General features: G+C 44.1%; 1 protein-coding gene across 3 annotated transcripts in view; it reads left to right on the top strand.

The window, feature by feature from the left end:
* Nucleotides 1-18,933, top strand: part of Plxna2 (plexin A2) — a 197,079-nt gene that overhangs the window by 159,251 nt on the left and 18,895 nt on the right. For all 3 annotated transcript variants that reach the window (XR_373891.4, XM_006497240.4, NM_008882.2), the window contains exons 13-22: nt 1,472-1,623; nt 7,526-7,643; nt 9,738-9,874; nt 10,680-10,847; nt 11,070-11,163; nt 14,688-14,927; nt 15,332-15,475; nt 15,782-16,016; nt 17,866-18,008; nt 18,499-18,767. Coding sequence is in view for 2 of the 3 variants with exons in the window: in XM_006497240.4 (XP_006497303.1) it covers nt 1,472-1,623; nt 7,526-7,643; nt 9,738-9,874; nt 10,680-10,847; nt 11,070-11,163; nt 14,688-14,927; nt 15,332-15,475; nt 15,782-16,016; nt 17,866-18,008; nt 18,499-18,767 (1,700 nt within the window). In the remaining variant the exon portion in view is untranslated. The remainder of the gene's footprint in view (nt 1-1,471; nt 1,624-7,525; nt 7,644-9,737; nt 9,875-10,679; nt 10,848-11,069; nt 11,164-14,687; nt 14,928-15,331; nt 15,476-15,781; nt 16,017-17,865; nt 18,009-18,498; nt 18,768-18,933) is intronic.

Here is an 18,933-nt window from a genome sequence, read left to right on the forward strand (position 1 = left end):
TAAGAGTAAGCAACACTCTTCCACGTCCTCTGCATCAGTTCCTGCCTCCAGGTTCCTGCCCTGTTTGAGATTCTGCCCTCACTTCTTTAAATAATGAACTGTTTCCGTGGACCTGTGAGTAAAATCAACCCTTTGCAACAACAACCCTAACTCAGACAACTAGCATGTATAGGCTTAAGGGGGAGCTTGTTCAATGTCCAAGAAGACAAAGACACTGTCCCTGTCCCAGAGGCACCATCCTGGGATCTTAGCAGACTGCTGGCCTCAATCAAATCAAGCCTTTCTTAGGATGTAGTGATAAACTGCCTTTTTATTGCTGTGCACAGGTTACCTAAGATTTTGGATCCATCCCTAACACCTCTAGCTCTCCTTCTTCTCACTATAAAATGAGACTCCTAGAATAAGATGCTCTGACACACACTCACCTCCACCCCTAAGTTGACAATTATGAATTTCTTTGTTCACTCAGGATCAAGATTAGCTAGTTACTTCAAACTTCAGGCAACTGTAAACTTCAAAGCATGAACATATTCATAGGATTTACTGGATTCCTGAGGAATTGATAGTCTGGCATTCTGATTCTTCTACTCCTTTCCTTTTGGGTAAAAGCAAAATGAGATAATCAGCATTTGGTAGCTGAATTAAAGAATGAACAAATAAATAATGATCCTTACCAGCAGGAAGCCAGAGAAAGATTGTAAAATATGAAGTCACTTCTTTGCTCTAACATATGTCATGAGTTTTTCTCTTTCTTTCAGAACAATGGTAAGCAGTATGGGTCTGTGATATTCCCTTTCAGCCAAATCTAATCCCCACTTGTTACAAGTCCCTGCTGTTTTCCCTGTATCTGTCTGATCACTGCAGACCCTAAACTGGAAACTTTGTTATCACTTCCTTCCTGATTTATAAGTTCTTTGAGGATGAGTCTGTCGAGTATTCACCATTGTATCCTACAGGATCGAGCACAGAAATAGCAATAACACTACTGTCATAGTTTCAAAGCCTTCTTGTGAACACAGAGCTTCAAGAACTAACTGGTGCTTCCATGCTCACTCTAGCTTGGTAGACATGATAATACTCTCCTCACAGAAGAAGAACTGAAGTTCACAGAGATTATGTAATTTGATCACACTCAGGCAACTAGTGAATTGGAGATGCACATAAATCAGTGATGTTCTTATGAGAGTTCAGAATTCTTCCTGTTAAGTTTTGCTTTTTAAAATAGATGGGTGAGTGGGTGCATTGGTGGGTGGATGGATGGATGGATGGATGGATGGATGGGTGAATGATCTAAGGAAATAGTGTAAGATAGAAGGTGATAGCAATATTCTGCACAAGATGAGAAAAAGAGAAGGCACTCACATTCTAGGAGTCTCACCAAAGTTCCTAAGTACTCTGTTTGGGGAGGGAAAAGAAACATCTGTTCTTGTGAATAACTCAGCTAGTGGCTAACAGCACCTCCCTCCTACAGATTTTGACAGTATCAGGACCACCTGAAGGAGGGACTCGTGTGACCATCCATGGCGTGAACCTGGGCTTGGACTTCTCTGAGATTGCTCACCATGTGCAGGTGGCTGGAGTGCCCTGCACACCTATCCCAGGGGAATACATCATCGCTGAGCAGTGAGTCCACCCTGGCCTGCTGGCCTTTATCTGTGTGAGCTTCAGAGTGGAGAGTCTCTGTATTTCCTTCTCTGGGACTTTCCCAAGTATCTTTCACTTTACCTCCTCCTGTGGAAAATGTCCCAAGAAGTCTTTTGGGGTCTTTCTACCCCCCAGGAGGCCTTGTTCTAGTTGCTTCCCTATTCTACTCTCCTCAGGCATCGGGGCTCCAGGTGTTCTTATTGCCTCTCATTTAGTCTTTGTCAGCCTGCTGCCATGAATGGTGAAGGCCCCGTGGGAACTCTTGGCCCCTCCTATCCCCCCCACCCCCCATTGAAATGCACCCTTCCAGGTAGGCTGTGGACAACAATTTGTTTAGTGCCTGGGGCTCTGACAGTAGCTTAATCTGAACAGGGCCTCCACTGGAGCGAATTCATTTATTTCACTAAGGGAAATGTCAGCTGGAAATTAGAAAATAGGCATGTAGTGGCGGGCAGGCGGGCAAGCTCAGGAGTGACATATGTTTCAATGTGGGGTGTTCCCTTGGCAGTAGAAACTACAGTCAGTGAGCAGGAAGTGGTCCAGAAGTGGGGGTGGGCTGGGGTGGATGAAAGAGAAGGAAGAACAAGGGAAGGGAGCCACCAGAGCATCCTTCATGTTCTGTCATGTGACATCAGGTCAAGGGCTCCTCCATCTATTGAAGATGCAACTTTGTGTGTGTGAGGAGCCAATAAGATCTTGTCTTTAACTCAGGATTTTCTCTCTTACCCTGTTATACTGCAGCCTCGGGCTCCTCTGAGAGCTAGTCCTCAATGGCAGTCATAAAAATGGCATCACTTTATTTTCCATCAGCGTTTTTTAGTGTACAGAAGAACACTTTTCTAGCCACTATTTTTTTTTAATTTTTCTGACTCTGGCAAATAAATTACTGGCAAGAGTAAAAGTTGGGAAGATTATTTTCTCCAGCCACTTGGGAAGTAAATACCAGGGCAGACTCAGAACTAAAATCTTCTAACTCCTTGTCAGACCTATTTCCCTGATGCAGCAACCACTGGCGACAACTTCTGGGCAAAGAAGACTTGGATATTCCATGACTCATCCATCACCCATGGCTCTGAACCTCAAAGGCCCTTTATTCTAGCATAGCTCAGAGAAGGGTCAGTGGCAGAAAGGGTAAATTCCCAGACTCTTGGGTGAACTGTAAGAGTCACTGGCCACAGGCAAGGAGATAAAGCTGGCCTGATCCTTCTTTTCCTTCAGGTCCTGTTCTTTATTGATAACCTTATCCCTATAAGGAATGAGCTTTGAGTGAGTGATGGCTAGGCCTACAAAAGAGAAATCAGGAATGCATAAATATTTCTAGGGAACCACATTAGGAGATAAACACTGGAAACCAGGACAACCTGCCGGAAACCTCATGGTCACATGATCTAGAGTCCCATGCCATGCAAAGCTTCACCAGGCACTTGGACACACAGACCCCAAATTCATCTGGACCTTAAGAACTTTCCATGGTCCAACTTAGGGGCTTGGAGGACTCAGACGTTAGGGTGAGAAGTATGAAGTGCCAGGCAGCTGGACTCAAAACTTGCCCAAGTTTTGAATTAAACTGTTTTGACCCTGGCTCCCCTGCTAACCAGCCCTGATACTTTAGCAAGCCATTTAGTCTATGACCTTCATCTCATGGGTGGCAAGAAGCTTTAGTTCTGTTTATGAAGTCAGGTATACTTCTTTACCCAGGAATATGGGGAGGAAAGAACCTAAATGATCTGTAAGTGCAGTCATGACAGGACCCTGGGGAGGCAGTCATTCCAGGCCAGTTGAGGTCGATGGTGACCCTTGAAAGTGATCCCTTTCCTTGCGGCAGGCACAGGACAGGCAGGCTGGAAGTAGTGAAGGACACCCTATGCCTCACTGGTTGCAACCTGGTTTCCAGCTGTGCCAGGCTCATTATCACTCCTAAGGTTTCAGAGTTTGTTAACATCGTTAAGCCTCCATCCTGGGCAGTGAGCAGCAGGTGTAATCATTACAGATGTCTGCAAGAGATGGATTTGGCTAACTGGGCTCAGTACAGAATCCTGGCCACAAACAGGATTAGCGAATGCGGTAATGATTCACCATATGCTTGTGTCTGCCATCTATTATTCCACAATTAGGTTAATATCGGTTTAAAGGTTCTGATTAGTCCTGAAATCAAAACCCCACATGTCTGTGGAGGGCAAGATGATTCAGCCATAGGACATTTTCTGGACAGTGAAATGGAGGTCCAGACTTCAACTCAGTATCTCCAGAGACAAGAGTTTCCTTTCATCTGACCTTCCTCTCCTCTGCTCTATGTGTGAATTCAAACTCATCTGGATGGGTGCTGAACCTCTGTGCTTCCCACCCAGGAAGTGAGCCACCACTTGTGCATGTCTGTCAGAAATAGTGTGGTATGGGGGTAATGAGAAAACTGAGCTGGTGCCAGGAGCCTGGGGGCAAGCTATAGTTCAGCTACTGATGAACTGAATAGCATTGGACAAGTCACTTTGCTTCTTGATTCTCAAATAGCCCATCTGGAAATTAGGACCAGCTGATGTGTACAATCCCCTAAGTGGTCCTCAGAAAGCTAGAACAATATGACCCATAGAATCTGCAAAACACACACACACACACGCACACACACACCAACCAGAAACCAGTTTGTCAATTACAAGTCAAATCTTCATATGGACACTGGACAGTTGTTTGGCTTAATTCATTTTATAAGGGGAAAATTTCACTATCTCTAGTCATTGCCTTCTATTGATATGTAGGGAGCCTCAGAGAAACCAGGAACACAGAGGACATGGAAATTGGGAAGCCTCTGAGAAATTAAACCAGAGAATACAAATGAGGCTTAGGGGACGAAGTAAAATATATACCCTTATGCCTGTGGTGGTCCATAGCCAAGGGGAGACATCAAGTGACTAAGTCTCAGGATCCTAGGAAATGAGTGGGGTTGTTCCCTATATTTGCCAAAACCTTTCACTAGCATGATGCCTGTGCTGTCTCTCCCTTAAAGCATCTAGAGCTTTTTATTAAATCCAGCATCTGAGACACATGCCTATGAATCCACCTACTCAGGAGGCTGAAGCAGAAACGCTGCTTAAACCCAGAGGTTGGAGACCAGCCTAGAAAATGTAGTGAGACTTTGTCCAAATATATACATACATACATACATACCTACATACACACACACATATACACACACACATACACACACACACACACACATATATATATATATATATATATATATACACACACACACAAACATACAGATATGTACATACATACACACTATATATATATATATATACACACATACATACACACACACACACACACATATATATATACATACATTTATACATAAGATAAGGATCCAGTGCCCACAAACTGGAGTGATAAAAGGCACAAACTTGAAACTGAGGCTCACCTTTCTTTCAGTCAGGACTCCTTCCCTTGCTGAAATGTGGCCCTAAATAAGTCATGAAGCATCCCTGAATAGTCAGAGATAATAAGACCCTTCCCGGAGCAGAGGACTAATGTGATGTTTGGTCCCATCTTGTGGGCCACCTCTGCCATCAGCAACTATAGCTCTAGTTATTTAGTTACAGGTTCTGCTGTGGCACAGTCCCTATTTTTCTACATAGCCCTTTCCACTTCTGCGGCATGTTTCTTCTGTAATTCATCTCCCTCAGCAAGGACAGGTGTCCTATGAAAATTCAAGTCCTTTCCAAATTGCCTTCCAGGGCTCTTGAGTGAAAGGGGAAAAGAAGGAGACACTTGCACTTCACCCACAGTGCTGCTTAGTTTTCTGAGAACTCCTGTCTGACTTCTTAGACATGCTCATACAAACCCTTGTTCGTACCCTACTCCTGATCCCAGTCCTCTTCGTACTTACAGTAAGGTGATACAGCTCAGTTGCTAAATGAGGACATTATGCCTTGGGCCCACTCAAGCATGGATTTCATTCAGAGCCAGCTACAGATACTTAGTCCAGTTACTTGGATTGGCTCCATCTCCTTCTATCACTCCTCTTTCAGGGGCTCTATACATGAAGTTTAGCTTTTGGAACATGAACCCCAAGCAAGAAAATGTTTAGAACCTAAGAATGCAATGTGTTCAGACAATTCCTAAGCTCTTCATGGGCAGTTCAACAGGCCAGACTAGACCTTCTCCTCTCTGAAACAGGCCGATGCCCAAAACCAAGAGTTCATTCTTGCTTGTAACCTTCATGTGTCCTCCAATTTCCTTTTTCCACAATTTCATGCCTACAATAATTGCTTCCTCCCTCTCCTGTGGAGTATCTCTCCCACAGAGTATATACGGGCCTTGAATGAAGAAAGAGCCAGTCTTGATTAGAAGAAATGAAAAAGCTTATATGCTTCCCAGTCCCCACACTCACTGCCCACAAGAATTAGCTGACTCTCCAGAGTTCTTTTAGGGGCCAAAGAGTGAGCTGTAGAAAATCAGGGACCCCAAAACAAAAGCAGGGTCCAGCACCAGAAAACAGTATTTGAGTTGTTACTCCAAGCAAGTATCAGCATGAAAATAACCAAATACTATCTCAGATGCTTCACTAATGAGGTTTAAGGAGAGGACTATATACCAACACTAATTGATTGTTGCTATCATGCTATGTGGGTTCATAGTGAATTTATTTATTCATAGATAGTTATTGTATGTTAGGTAAATATTTACCAGCAGTCAATGTATTTATTTGAGATTAACTGTTATGAAAAAAGACAGAAACCAGTGGTGTGTGTGTGTGTGTGTGTGAGAGAGAGAGAGAGAGAGAGAGAGAGAGAGAGAGATTTGTTTAATGTTAGTTTTATTACATTGAAAGGAAATCTTTGTTTAGTTACCTTCTTTCCTAGAGAACCAATTCAGATAAAATTTGATCTGTTAAACACAGGTCTTCATACTGTGCCAGGATAATATAGGAAATTAGTGAGGAGGCGGGTTATTTTTCTGATCCCCCACTAAGCAAGCCTAGCATGGACACATAGACACTGCTTTTGCAATCTGAAATGGTGTCAGAAGGCAAGAAGAATTTTCCTTCCTCATTTCTTGGCCCCCTACTTGCTGAGACTGGTAGAACCCTTTCCTACCCATCCCCTACAGCCCACCCATTCTGAAAGGCACTGTGACTTAAAGGGACTAGTGTTCTTCTTTGACTTATCCCAGGAGCCAGGGAAATCACCAGGGAATATTGATCTGACCTGCTGAGAAAGTGCAGACCATCTTCCTCCAGTGTTCCTTACAATGGGAGACGTGACTTCTAACCAAAGCCATGTCACCCACTGAGTATGCTCAGCCTTGATTAAATGTCAATCGTTACCTAATGAACTCAGTTACCACCCATGTCCATGAACTTCTCTCATTGTGCTGGGAGATGCTATTTGGATGCTCACATTATCTCATCAGATTATCTACCTGCTTTTGAGAGCTCACTGCAGAAAACAAACTACAACTGAATCAGTGTGACAGTCATTCACCTGTGCCCCTAGGGAGAGCTGCTGCGTTTGCTTGCTGCATAGCACAAAGCATCAAATAAGTAACGCCCCTCAATCTCTGTTGGACAGTCCACTCATTCCACCAATCCTAGGTATGACCCATGGTGAGGCACTGTACTAAGTGCTCACAGGAATTGGGGCAGAATGTTATACCAGAGGCACCCACAGCTTTTTATATATAATCAAATCCAACCTCTCACTGTAGCAAGAAGAAAAAGCCCAGGAGTTCAATACTAAACTCATGGTCACATTGGTACTAAACTAAGTCATGGCCTAGCACTCTGACAAGACAGTGATGGGTCACCCACTGACTGCTGAGCAAATGAGCAGGGACTGCAGCCTTGTCAAGCCTTTCACTGGGAGGTCTGTTGTCTTCTCAGGATCGTCTGTGAGATGGGCCATGCCGTTATAGGTACCACATCTGGGCCTGTGCGCCTGTGCATTGGGGAATGCAAGCCAGAGTTCATGACCAAGTCCCACCAGCAGTATACTTTTGTGGTAAGTAATGGGACCAAGGTTAGCCACATAGCCAGCAAGGACACATATCTGTTCCAGACTTCTCCCAGGGAATTCTCATTTGGTCCTCCTAGCCAGGTATACCATGGTAACCAGTAAAGGGAATTTCTGGCCTCCCTGCTTGGAAGGCTGTCTTTCTGGGGTTGTATAGTCACATGACATCAAAACAAAACAAAACAGAAAACCCAAAAACTTTGGAGTCTCAGAGGACCACAGGTCAGAGTTCTAAGTAAGGCAAAAACTTAAGCCTTTCTTAGAAAATGGATTCTAGATGAAAGACTAGGCTGCCTTTTATCCCTCCATGTGACATTGTGATCTCATTCTAGCTTAATGAAGACACACTAATTAAGTGGTTTATATTTATCCATATGCTTTGATTTTTGATGAGGATATTTTAAGCTAAGGATTAGAAGATCTCTAATCTGGAAGAGATGTACCTCTATACATAACACCAGAGAGGAAACATATGAGCTGACAGTTCTGTGTGTCTATATGGTTACATGTGCATGTATGCATACATCTAAAAACATTTCATCAAGCAGTTTTGGTACCAAAAATTTCTGTGAAGCTGGCACTAAATTAATCCCAAATCAATAAATTGCTTCTGAGGTCCTGAAGTCTCCCTTGGCTCAATTAATCCTGAATCAATACTTTGTATTGGGAGCCCTTAAGTTCCTTTTCTAAATCTTACCTACATCCTCACACTGGGTACTTCATTAAAAAATGTTAACAACAGTGGATGGGGTCAAACCAGCCTTACTAAGAGTTTTTAAAAATCATTAGGTCACAAAATTCTCTTCTTTCTAAAGCATTTTATTACATAGTTTATGAAGTTTCCAGGCCTAGATTCTCATTTTAGCATTGCTGCCCTTTTCCTGGTACTTTTTCTCTCTCAGATTTGCCAAACTGTCTGCAGCCACTGTGCCTCATTTCCTTATCAGGGGACATGGGAAACAAAAGGAAAAGATGGGGAGAGAATTATAAATATCAGACTTGCAAAGGGCCCTAGGCCCATCAAACTCTCCTCAACTGACAAAGGAGCAAGCTGAAATCCAGAATAATCATATGACCCACCTCAGGGCCATAGATAGTGAGGAGCTGGTACAGACTAGAATCCACTCACTGAGTTAAATGCACTTCACAAGCTATGTATGGTGTCACATGCTTTTCATCCTAGCACTCAGAAGGTGAAGACAGGAGGGTCTCCAGCTCAAGAGCAGCCTTTGTTATCTTGTAGTGAGACTCTAACAAGATAACAAAAGTAAAAACAAGCCGGGCAGTGGTGGCACACGCTTTTAATCCCAGCACTTGGGAGGCAGCAGAGGCAGGTAGATTTCTGAGTTCGAGGCCAGCCTGGTCTACAAAGTGAGTTCCAGAACAGCCAGGGCTATACAGAGAACCCTATCTTGAAAAACCAAAAAAAAAAAAGTAAAAACAAAAACAAGAAAAACATACTTTCCATATCACTGCTCACTAGACAGAGGCAATTCTTTCTGATTAAGGTCAACTGCTTCATGCATGATAGGCTAGAGTTTCATATAATTAATTTCTTTGACATTAGGCTTAGTGAGCATGCTTGCAAGTGATATTCTCATCTACTAGTGAGGGTCAGAGAAGCCATGTTTAACATTTATTAATAGCACCAAGAATGAGGTCTCAGTGCTTAGGGAAGGACAAGAGAACATATACATAGACCATTCATAGAGGTTTCAGTCTATCAGCTGCCCAACTTAGGCAAGAACATTTTACTCAGCCCTATTGATATTGTGCCAAAAAACCTTAGAACAGGCTCTATATAAAGTAGCATTGTCAAATTGGTCTCAATATGCAAACTGCTTTATAGATAAGCCAGTGTCATATCAGCTTTCTCTTCAGTACTGTGAGTACAAGACTCCCCAGGAAGTAAGTTAATTCCAAGGTATGGCAGCCCTTCACCTTCCCTAGAGAAAGCAATGATGTTTGGGAACTACTGAGGGCAGGAAAACTACCTTAGCTCCCAGCATGATTGTTATCCCTCTTACCATTAGGTCTATCCTTGGACCTAAGCTAGGAATGTTTCTCTGTTTCTTTTCAAAGAATCCTTCTGTGCTGTCACTCAGCCCGATCCGGGGACCAGAGTCAGGAGGTACCATGGTGACCATCACAGGCCATTACCTTGGTGCTGGGAGCAGTGTGGCAGTGTACCTGGGCAATCAGACCTGTGAATTCTATGGGTAAGGATGGTGTGTTGTTGTTGCCTTATCATGCCCGTTACCTCCTCATCACTGGTCCTCTCCTTGGCTCAAACATGCTAGTCATTGTTAGAAATGTATGCCACTTATCAGTTTATTTCCCATAGATTGGAGGGGCTGGTAACATCTAAAGGGAACTGGAGGCAAGGGTTATTAGAACAGATAAGGAATAACTCCAGGAGCTCCCCAGGCTAAGTTTCACTGTAGGAACTTGAGACTCATGGAGGTGACATGGTCTTAGCAATTTTAGCATAGATTTGTTCTCAAGATTATCTTCTGTGCATCAAAAAAAAAAAATAACAACAACAACATACCTAATATTGTCAGCTACAACCATGAGCCCCGAGGATGCAGACTTAAAGTGAATTCTGAAGGAATCCATGGATTAAGCCCCAGTCTGCCCAGTGTTACCTACCTGAAAGCTTTGCACTATAAACTCTACCAGAATAAGCCTTCTGTTTTTATCACAACAGAGGACAGGAATATGTATTGACAACCTGACTGGACCCTAAGCATTGATTAGTCATATTCTAGAAAAAAAGGATTTCTCAAAACTCTCATAGAGCCTTGTCTCTGCCCATATTCTTTAAACTTTCTACTGTGCTCCCTTCCTCATCCAGCGAAGGTAAAGTGAAGGTGCTGATGGACACTGGTAGAAGATATTTCTGTAGCACAAAAAAGAAGACAGCAGAATGTATCATGGGCCATACATAGTGGAAGGGTCATGCCTTTCAAGCTAGTTCATGCCCATATCTTTTGTCTTAACCCTTCTCTGTTTCTCCATCAGGAGGTCAATGAATGAGATTGTATGTGTTTCACCCCCATCATCCAATGGACTAGGACCAGTCCCTGTCTCCGTGAGTGTCGACAGAGCCCGGGTGGATAGCAGTCTGCAGTTCGAGTATATAGATGACCCACGGGTCCAACGTATTGAGCCAGAGTGGAGTATCACTAGGTGAGTGAGATTGGTTACGTACACCTAAAGGGATTTAAGGTTAGCCAGGCACATCATCTGGAAGACAGTGTGATTGGTGGACTGTATCTGGAGGAAGGTGAGGTTAACAGAGGGAAATGGTGTTACAGAACCCTACAGTTCAAGGGTGGCTCATATTGGGGACACTTGTGGTTGAAGATCAGTTTACCAATTTTACCTAACCTAGCTTCTGCTTATTTCCAGTGGGCACACACCCCTAACCATCACAGGCTTCAACTTGGATGTCATTCAGGAGCCCAGGGTCCGAGTCAAATTTAATGGCAAAGAATCTGTCAATGTGAGTAACCTTTGGTCTTCCCTTCTTGGCTTCAGTAACAATGGCTCTCTGGCCAGCCTTGCAAGGCCAGGAGCTAGAGGTTAGGTATATGAATGCCTGATTAATAGACAGGGGAAATGATTGAAGATGGTTCCAAACACCTGAACCATCCAGAAACTAATGTGATGACATAATTTCAGGTGATATAGCAAAGGTCTAAAAGTGCTGGCAGCTGAGTTCCATATTGCACAAAAGGGTTATGTTCACTTCAGTGAAAATGTTCCCTTAAAGGATAAATGAGAAACAGTGTGGGGGGTAGAAAGAAGTTCTTCCTCCACATTTAGCAACTTCTGTATTGGAAATTAAAATCTGACATTTATGGGCTGTATGGCTCCAATCAAGTCCTTTAACTTCTCTGATCCTGTGCTCCTTATAAGTAAATGGCTGAAAGACTTGCTTTGAAGTGTCTGAACAGGCCATCCATGGAATTAATGTTTATATTTAATGTCAGCAGACAGAGAATTCTGACCCACTGGCAAGATGACCACAGCTTCTTCAGTCTTTTGCATAGCTGCATAATTTTATTCCATTTAGCTATGAGTGTTTGTGAATTTCAAAAAGTTCTCTTATTCTGATGAAAACAGAATGTCTGATAAGCTACTGAAAAGTTTTCAACTTGTTCCTGCAGCACCATCTCACTCCTTTTATCATGCATTTTCAACAGATTATTATATTCATAATTATAATAGAGAAGATGCTGTATTGGCTGTTATTACTACTGTGAATTACAATTATTACTCTGTGACCTTTGGGATATTGGTAAATCTGAGATGGACAGGCAAAAGGTGGAATGGTGTCTCTCCTTTTATCCCTGACATATGTCCAGCCTGCTGAAAGCTTCCTTGGAAAACAGAGGTGCTCTAAATAACACAATGCTAGGCTAGACCAAAAGAAAAATGTGTTAAGGATTATCAAATCCCACACCTTCATTGCATAGAGGAGAAACTAAGGCCAGATGGATCGATAACTTGACCCTAAGTACAAGGTATTCATGGCTATAACTTCCCACCATGCTAGAAATGCTCAACACTTTTAGCTTGGTAAACACATTCTCCCTTCATCCAAGTTCAGAATTGGAATCATAGGAAGTACCTGGACTCTATCTGCCTCCTGCCAGCTAAGTCTTTCCTAAGCCCCCAGTCATTGTTGCTCTGTTAAGTTTCTAGGGCCTGATGGGAGCTTTGAACTCATACTCAGGGAAGATAAACCATTCCTTCTCCAAAAACTAAGTACAGGTTTTAAAATACAGATTTTATTATCATTCCAAAATAGCCGACCAGAATACAACTTACAGATAAATTCTTACGAGAAGGATCCCTTATGCCAAGGCAGCAACCTTTAAGGCAGAAGAAAAAGCTGGCTCTAGCTTCTCTTAGTCTTCATAGAAAGGACGGTGCTACAGTGCCAGAGGATTGATTTGTGTATAGCAGTTGGCTCTAAGGCATGAGGGTCTCTTCCTGAGTCCTTGGTACAGAGTCATGGGATAATTAGGGCATGTGCATAGTATGACATGAGGTGGTTTGGGCTAGGGATGGCTCTGCCATTTGTTTTTACATGCAAAGTATGCCACCAAGTTGCAAGGCTTTTACTGTCTCAAGGTATTGACCAACCTGGGGAGGACCTTCTCTCCGGTTAACAGGATCAATATAAGGCACCAATAAATACAAAATGAGATGTGAGTATAGTATAGAGAGAATGCTACAATGTTAGCATGAGGGCAACAAGGGTGACTCCCAAAAGCTACAGCTTTCATCCTCAATGAAAAAACAAAAAATATGGCTTCAGCTTCCCTATTATATGACATCCTGAAAAGAACTAAATATAGTTCTACCTTCTGGGAAGAATTGGAGGGCTCTAGGACTACATAGTGACCTGCTTGGGGGTAGCCGGGCTTGCAGGCCTGAATGGAAGCATGGAGGAAGGCAGTGTCCCTAGAACATGGCCTCAAAGCACTGCCCAGTGCCTCTGTTTACAGTAGGAGGAAAGAAGTACTTTGCCCTTTTGCTCCATTTGGTCCCCACCTTAGCCTCAGCCTGGAGCTACCCTTTTACTTGTGTTCCAAGTTCCCAAATAGACAGTGAGGGGGACTGGCACAAAGCCTCAAAATGCATAGGGAAGTTGACAAACCGTACTCACTTCATTGCACTGATTGTTTCTCCTATGCCTATCAGTATCCCCAGATGCACCATGATATGGGCATTAAGTTGGAAAGGGACAGGAATGGAAACTGATCCCTAGAACAGCAGAAAAACCAGGGAAGCAGTTTTGTTTGGAAGGATTAAGACTGATTTGAAGTTCTGACATCACTTCTACATACCAGCTCTTTTCTGTGCTGTCAACTGTTTCACACAGGCATCTGTTTCTGGTCATGAAGCCTGTCTGTGTATATGTTCACACACACACACACACACACACACACACACACATGCGCGCGCGCGAGCACCACATGCTAGGTAGAATATACTAGAGTGTTCTGGGCTATTCCCTGTGACAGCCCGGTTCCCACAATGATACTGAGCTAACTGTGGTGCAGAGTAAAAGTTAGGAGAGCAAGCTGGAATCTGCTTTTTTTCCCCCTATGCCCTGCAATGGGTCTGTTAGTAGTTTCTTTGGTTGGATGTTTTCTTAGCTTCAGAACCAACCACTGCGGGGAGAATAGCAGATGGTGCTAACCAGGCACCAGTCAGTAGAATTTTGATGGCAGACCAAGAGACAAGGGAGAACATGAACTCAATGTCACTTCTGAGTGCAGATGAAGGAGAATGTGGCCAGAGAAAAGAAAGAAAGGCCCTGAGTGGCAGAATTCTGTCTACTGACCACTTTGTGCTGAGGCATTAGCTGAACACTGTGCAAGGCACAAAAAGCTCATCTCACCACTTTCTGTTCCACACCAAATACTCCCACCCCTAACCCCCACACATACTCCCTTACTGCAATTGTCCTCTTCAAACATTCTTACATCTTCAGTCTTTGCATTTGCTGTCTCCTCCAGCTGAAACTTATTCCTGCGCTACTCTTTGGCCTAGGTAAGCCTCTTGTTCTCTAGATAAAAGCATTCACTACTTCTGAGGGAAATCTTTCATGAATCCCGCTTTAGGCCATGCACACTCACAGACTTTCCGGAGCATCTGGTTCCTCCCACCAGAGTGTTCCTCATCCATTCATGCATTTCACAGCATCGTGCCCTGTGCTGCCCCAGGCTCTCTGTGGAGTAGCTTATAAAGCTTGTTTAATTAATCCAGAGCTGTCCCTTGGGACTACTTCATTCTGTGCACCAGACTCTCAGCCCAGTGTCTGCCAGAAAACAGGTGCTCAAAACAGTGTTAATAAATAAATGAGTGGGGTTAAATGCATTATCACCACATTTTTCTTAAGGGCCTCCTATGTAGTGAAGGAAGTCAAGCAAACAGAGGGTAAGAGGAGATGACAGACCCTCCTTCACCCACCAGGTGTTCAGGTTTGAATGCTGCTCTCTGCTTCCTTAGGTATGCACAGTGGTAAACACAACCACCCTCACCTGTCTGGCACCCTCTCTGACCAGTGACTACCGCCCAGGTCTGGACACTGTGGAACGGCCAGATGAGTTTGGATTTCTCTTTAACAATGTTCAATCCTTACTCATCTATAACGACACCAAGTTCATCTACTACCCCAACCCAACGTTTGAACTGCTCAGCCCCACTGGAATCTTGGATCAGAAGCCAGGCTCACCCATCATCCTGAAGGTAGGAAACATAAATGGGGAAGAAAAACCTGGATAGTGGTGGGAGAGAGCATTGCAGGCCCTTCCCTCTTGAGAAGGCCAGATCTCTAGATGCTAATACACAGGAGTCTTGTTGTACCCCACCTACCCTTAAATACGATGTGTCCTCCCCTCCACCTATATCTGTCCATTTTTTCTGTGTTTCCTTTTCTTTCCTCTTCTTCCTCTTTCCTAAACACCTCCTTTTTGGGGGGGGGGGTCCTCCTTTCATCTATGACTGGTTCAAGTCTCTTTAAAAACCTATCATAGAGGCTTACTGGTTTTTACATTTCTTCCCCATCCTGTCTCCTTTATCTCTTTTAAGTAGGTAATTATTTTCTGCTTGCAAATTCCAGTTCTCCTCATTAAGACACCTGTTCTCTACAGGGCAAAAATCTCTGTCCTCCTGCCTCTGGAGGGGCCAAACTCAACTACACAGTAATGATTGGAGAGACACCTTGTACAGTCACTGTGTCTGAGACACAGCTGCTTTGTGAACCTCCCAACCTCACAGGGCAGCACAAGGTCATGGTGAGTGAACCCTCTTCTGTCTCTTTCCTCTGCCCAACCTCACCATGTATACATGAAGAAAGCTTCCCTTCAACCTCAGTTCTGACTCATGCCCTCCATATTTTATCATCTCCATGTCCTATATCAAAATGGATAGCAGTTGGGTACACCTGAGTAGAAAGGCAAATTTCAAGGCAAGAATTACTTAATATCCAAATATGCGCCATACTGTCATAGTCTACCCTGCCATTGCTCACACTATAACACTGTAGGATATGATAGCACTCCAGGGCTCTATACCTGTGTGTCTGTGTGTACAATGCACAGGTTCACGTGGGCGGGATGGTGTTCTCACCTGGCTCCGTGAGCGTCATCTCCGACAGCCTGTTGACCCTGCCAGCCATCATCAGCATCGCAGCTGGTGGAAGCCTCCTTCTTATCATCGTCATCATTGTCCTCATCGCTTACAAGCGCAAGTCTAGGGAAAATGACCTCACACTCAAGCGGCTCCAAATGCAAATGGACAACCTGGAGTCCAGGGTGGCACTGGAGTGCAAGGAAGGTGAGTGCAGGTGCATTCTCTACTTCCTGGACTTCTCCTTCTTCACTAATCTCATCACCCTCCTTACATACAAACCTTGTCTTTATCTCTATCCTCTTTCCTCAAGCCTTCATACTCTATTCTTTCCCAGGAACTTTCCTGTCCCTGGGGTTGGAGAAGACCCAGGTATGCCCAGGTGTGAGGAGATAGGTCCATTGGCAGTGTTCACTGTTCCTGATCTACCCCAATTCAGTCCATAATTTAGCCAGCTGTCTCTTCCTTTCAGGACTAGTATGTCTTCACAGTAAGCATCTGCCAGGCCTCATTGTCTTAGACCAGATCCTTTAATTGCCAGTGTTCACCCCTTTCTGAATACTCACATGGAAGTCACAGCCAAGAACGTAGGAGAGCCCTGCCTCCTCCCCGGCCTATCATCTCCTAGGATTTGTTTTCTATCTCTGCTGTAGACTGAATGTTCCAAAGGCCATACTTGCTGACAGACAGCCTTGAGTGTGAAAGTGTGTAGGAGTGGAGATTGTATTTTCTCTCATCTCCCACACAGAAACATCCACGGGGTGACTGACAAGCATACCTGGCATTCTTTCAGGCTGAGGACCTAGCAGGCTCCTTGGGTAAACATATCAATTAAGAATCAAAACATTTTTCCTTTTGTGGCAAGTGGCTTTTCACAATCAAGCAACTGTTGAACAATGGAAAAGAACTGTACTGGGAGAGATGGGTCAAAACTCTCCCATCTCCCTTATATCCTAGCACGAAGATTTACCCCTTGACCTAGGAAGCCAGGGAGATACTTAGGAGCTCTTCACTGCCTGGACCTACCTTCAGGGTCAGCATTTGACAGCCAAGGTTTTCACATCCTGGTTCTTTTTCTTCCTAGGGGAAGGTTTGTTTATTCTGACCTTTGTTGAGCTCCAGAAGTTCTCCAATTGCTTCTACAAATACCTATAAAGGGCCTAAGTCATATTGTTCTCTTCTCTATATTTTAGCCACCTTTGCAACTGTAGAAGTAAAAAAATATAGATAGATGATAGACAGAAGACATAAAAGGTCTCCATCTTCTCATAACAGTTTGTTACTCAGATTCCATTCACTATAACAAGTCCCTGACGTAGTCACCCAGTAAAGACAGAGGAGCTGGGAGATAGCTCAGTCACATGCATGAGGGTCTGAGGTTGATCCCTACAATCCAGATAAAAACAAACAAAAACAAAAAAACAACTAGGCATTGTGGCATGGGCTCAAAATTCCAGCACAGGGAAAGCAGAGACAAGAGGATCTCAGCTCAGTGGCCAGCCAGCTTAACCTAATTTGTGAACTCCAGGCTAATGAGAACCCGTCCCTGAGGAGGTGTTTCTAAAGATGTCTGTCACCTAAGGCCATCCTCTGGATTCCAAAAGTACACCTGTCACAGACACTTTTGCATGTATCTATTCACATGCATACATACACTTTTTTTTTTAAGTTACTTTGGCTGAGTTTGGAAATTTTCTGTCTCTGATAAGTTAATCCTGTTTCGGGAAGACCTGTGGTAAGGCTGCACATAGTGGTTAAAGTGTGTAGCCAAGCAAAAAGTCAAAGAGGGAGACCCACTCTCTAAGATCTCCCCCAAGTTTCATCTCTCAAGTTCCCACCACTTCTAATAGCTTCAAGTTGGAGACAATGCCTTAAGCAATCCTTAAAGTCCTATAGTAAACAACCTATGGCAGAAACCTAGGACACCTTCCTCATTACACTCCTCTAACCTACTGCCTCTCTACCCCAGCTTCCTCCTCCAGACAAACTTTTCCCTCTCTCCTCTCTCCTGACTTGAACTCCTTCTAAGCTTTCCTGTCTTCACTCACTCTCACAGCTTTTGCGGAGCTTCAGACAGACATCAATGAGCTAACCAGTGACTTGGATCGATCAGGAATCCCTTACCTGGACTACCGTACCTATGCCATGAGAGTCCTGTTCCCAGGCATTGAGGACCACCCTGTTCTGCGGGAACTGGAGGTACTGCATGTCTTTTAATGATGTAGGCCAGGGATTCCCAGGAAGTCCAGAGAGCAGTATAGGGTTATGAAGGAAAAGAGCCAATAGTTTATAACTGCTTTAAAAATGGTAGGGAACAGTGGTTTGTGATAGACTTAAAAATAATGACTAGGGGCTCGTTTGTACATTTGTTGGTTTGTTTATTCAAGAGAATGAGTCAGGGCAGAGGAAATTACAGGAAAATTAAGCTGATAGATCATCTCATGTTGGGCCCTTGGGAAATGAGGTACATCTGTTGCCAATGCTGTTCAGAACCTCACCACCAAGACAAGTAGAGGGGACCCAGAAGACTTTAACCCTCACAGAACAACCCCCAACAACACAGTTGGGGGATAAAATGGCTGCAGCCCTCATAAAGAGGGTCCTAGAGCAGACATTATCACTATCATGTCCTAAGGGTCTGGATGGACATCCAGAGCCTGTCCTCTGAAGGTCATCCTGCATACCTCAGGTACAGGGAAATGGACAGCAGCACGTGGAGAAAGCCCTGAAACTCTTCGCCCAGCTTATCAACAACAAGGTGTTCTTGCTGACCTTCATCCGTACACTGGAACTACAGCGCAGCTTCTCCATGCGAGACCGTGGGAACGTGGCCTCTCTCATCATGACAGGCCTTCAGGGTCGCCTAGAATATGCCACTGATGTCCTCAAGCAGCTGCTCTCTGACCTCATTGACAAGAACCTGGAGAACAAGAACCACCCCAAGCTGCTTCTCCGCAGGTCTGATCCACAGCAGGGGAAGGGCAGTGTTGAGTTATAGACCTTGTCACATAGGCTCCTGTTATCCTCAACCCCTGGAAATGGCTTGCATGAAGGGTTGCTTGTGATTTTATACCAGCCCAGGATGGAGTGTGATCTTTTGCTGGTCCTGGGAAACCAGGTGACT

This window comes from Mus musculus, chromosome 1 (assembly GCF_000001635.26).
Source record: "Mus musculus strain C57BL/6J chromosome 1, GRCm38.p6 C57BL/6J".
Lineage (NCBI taxonomy): Eukaryota > Metazoa > Chordata > Mammalia > Rodentia > Muridae > Mus > Mus musculus.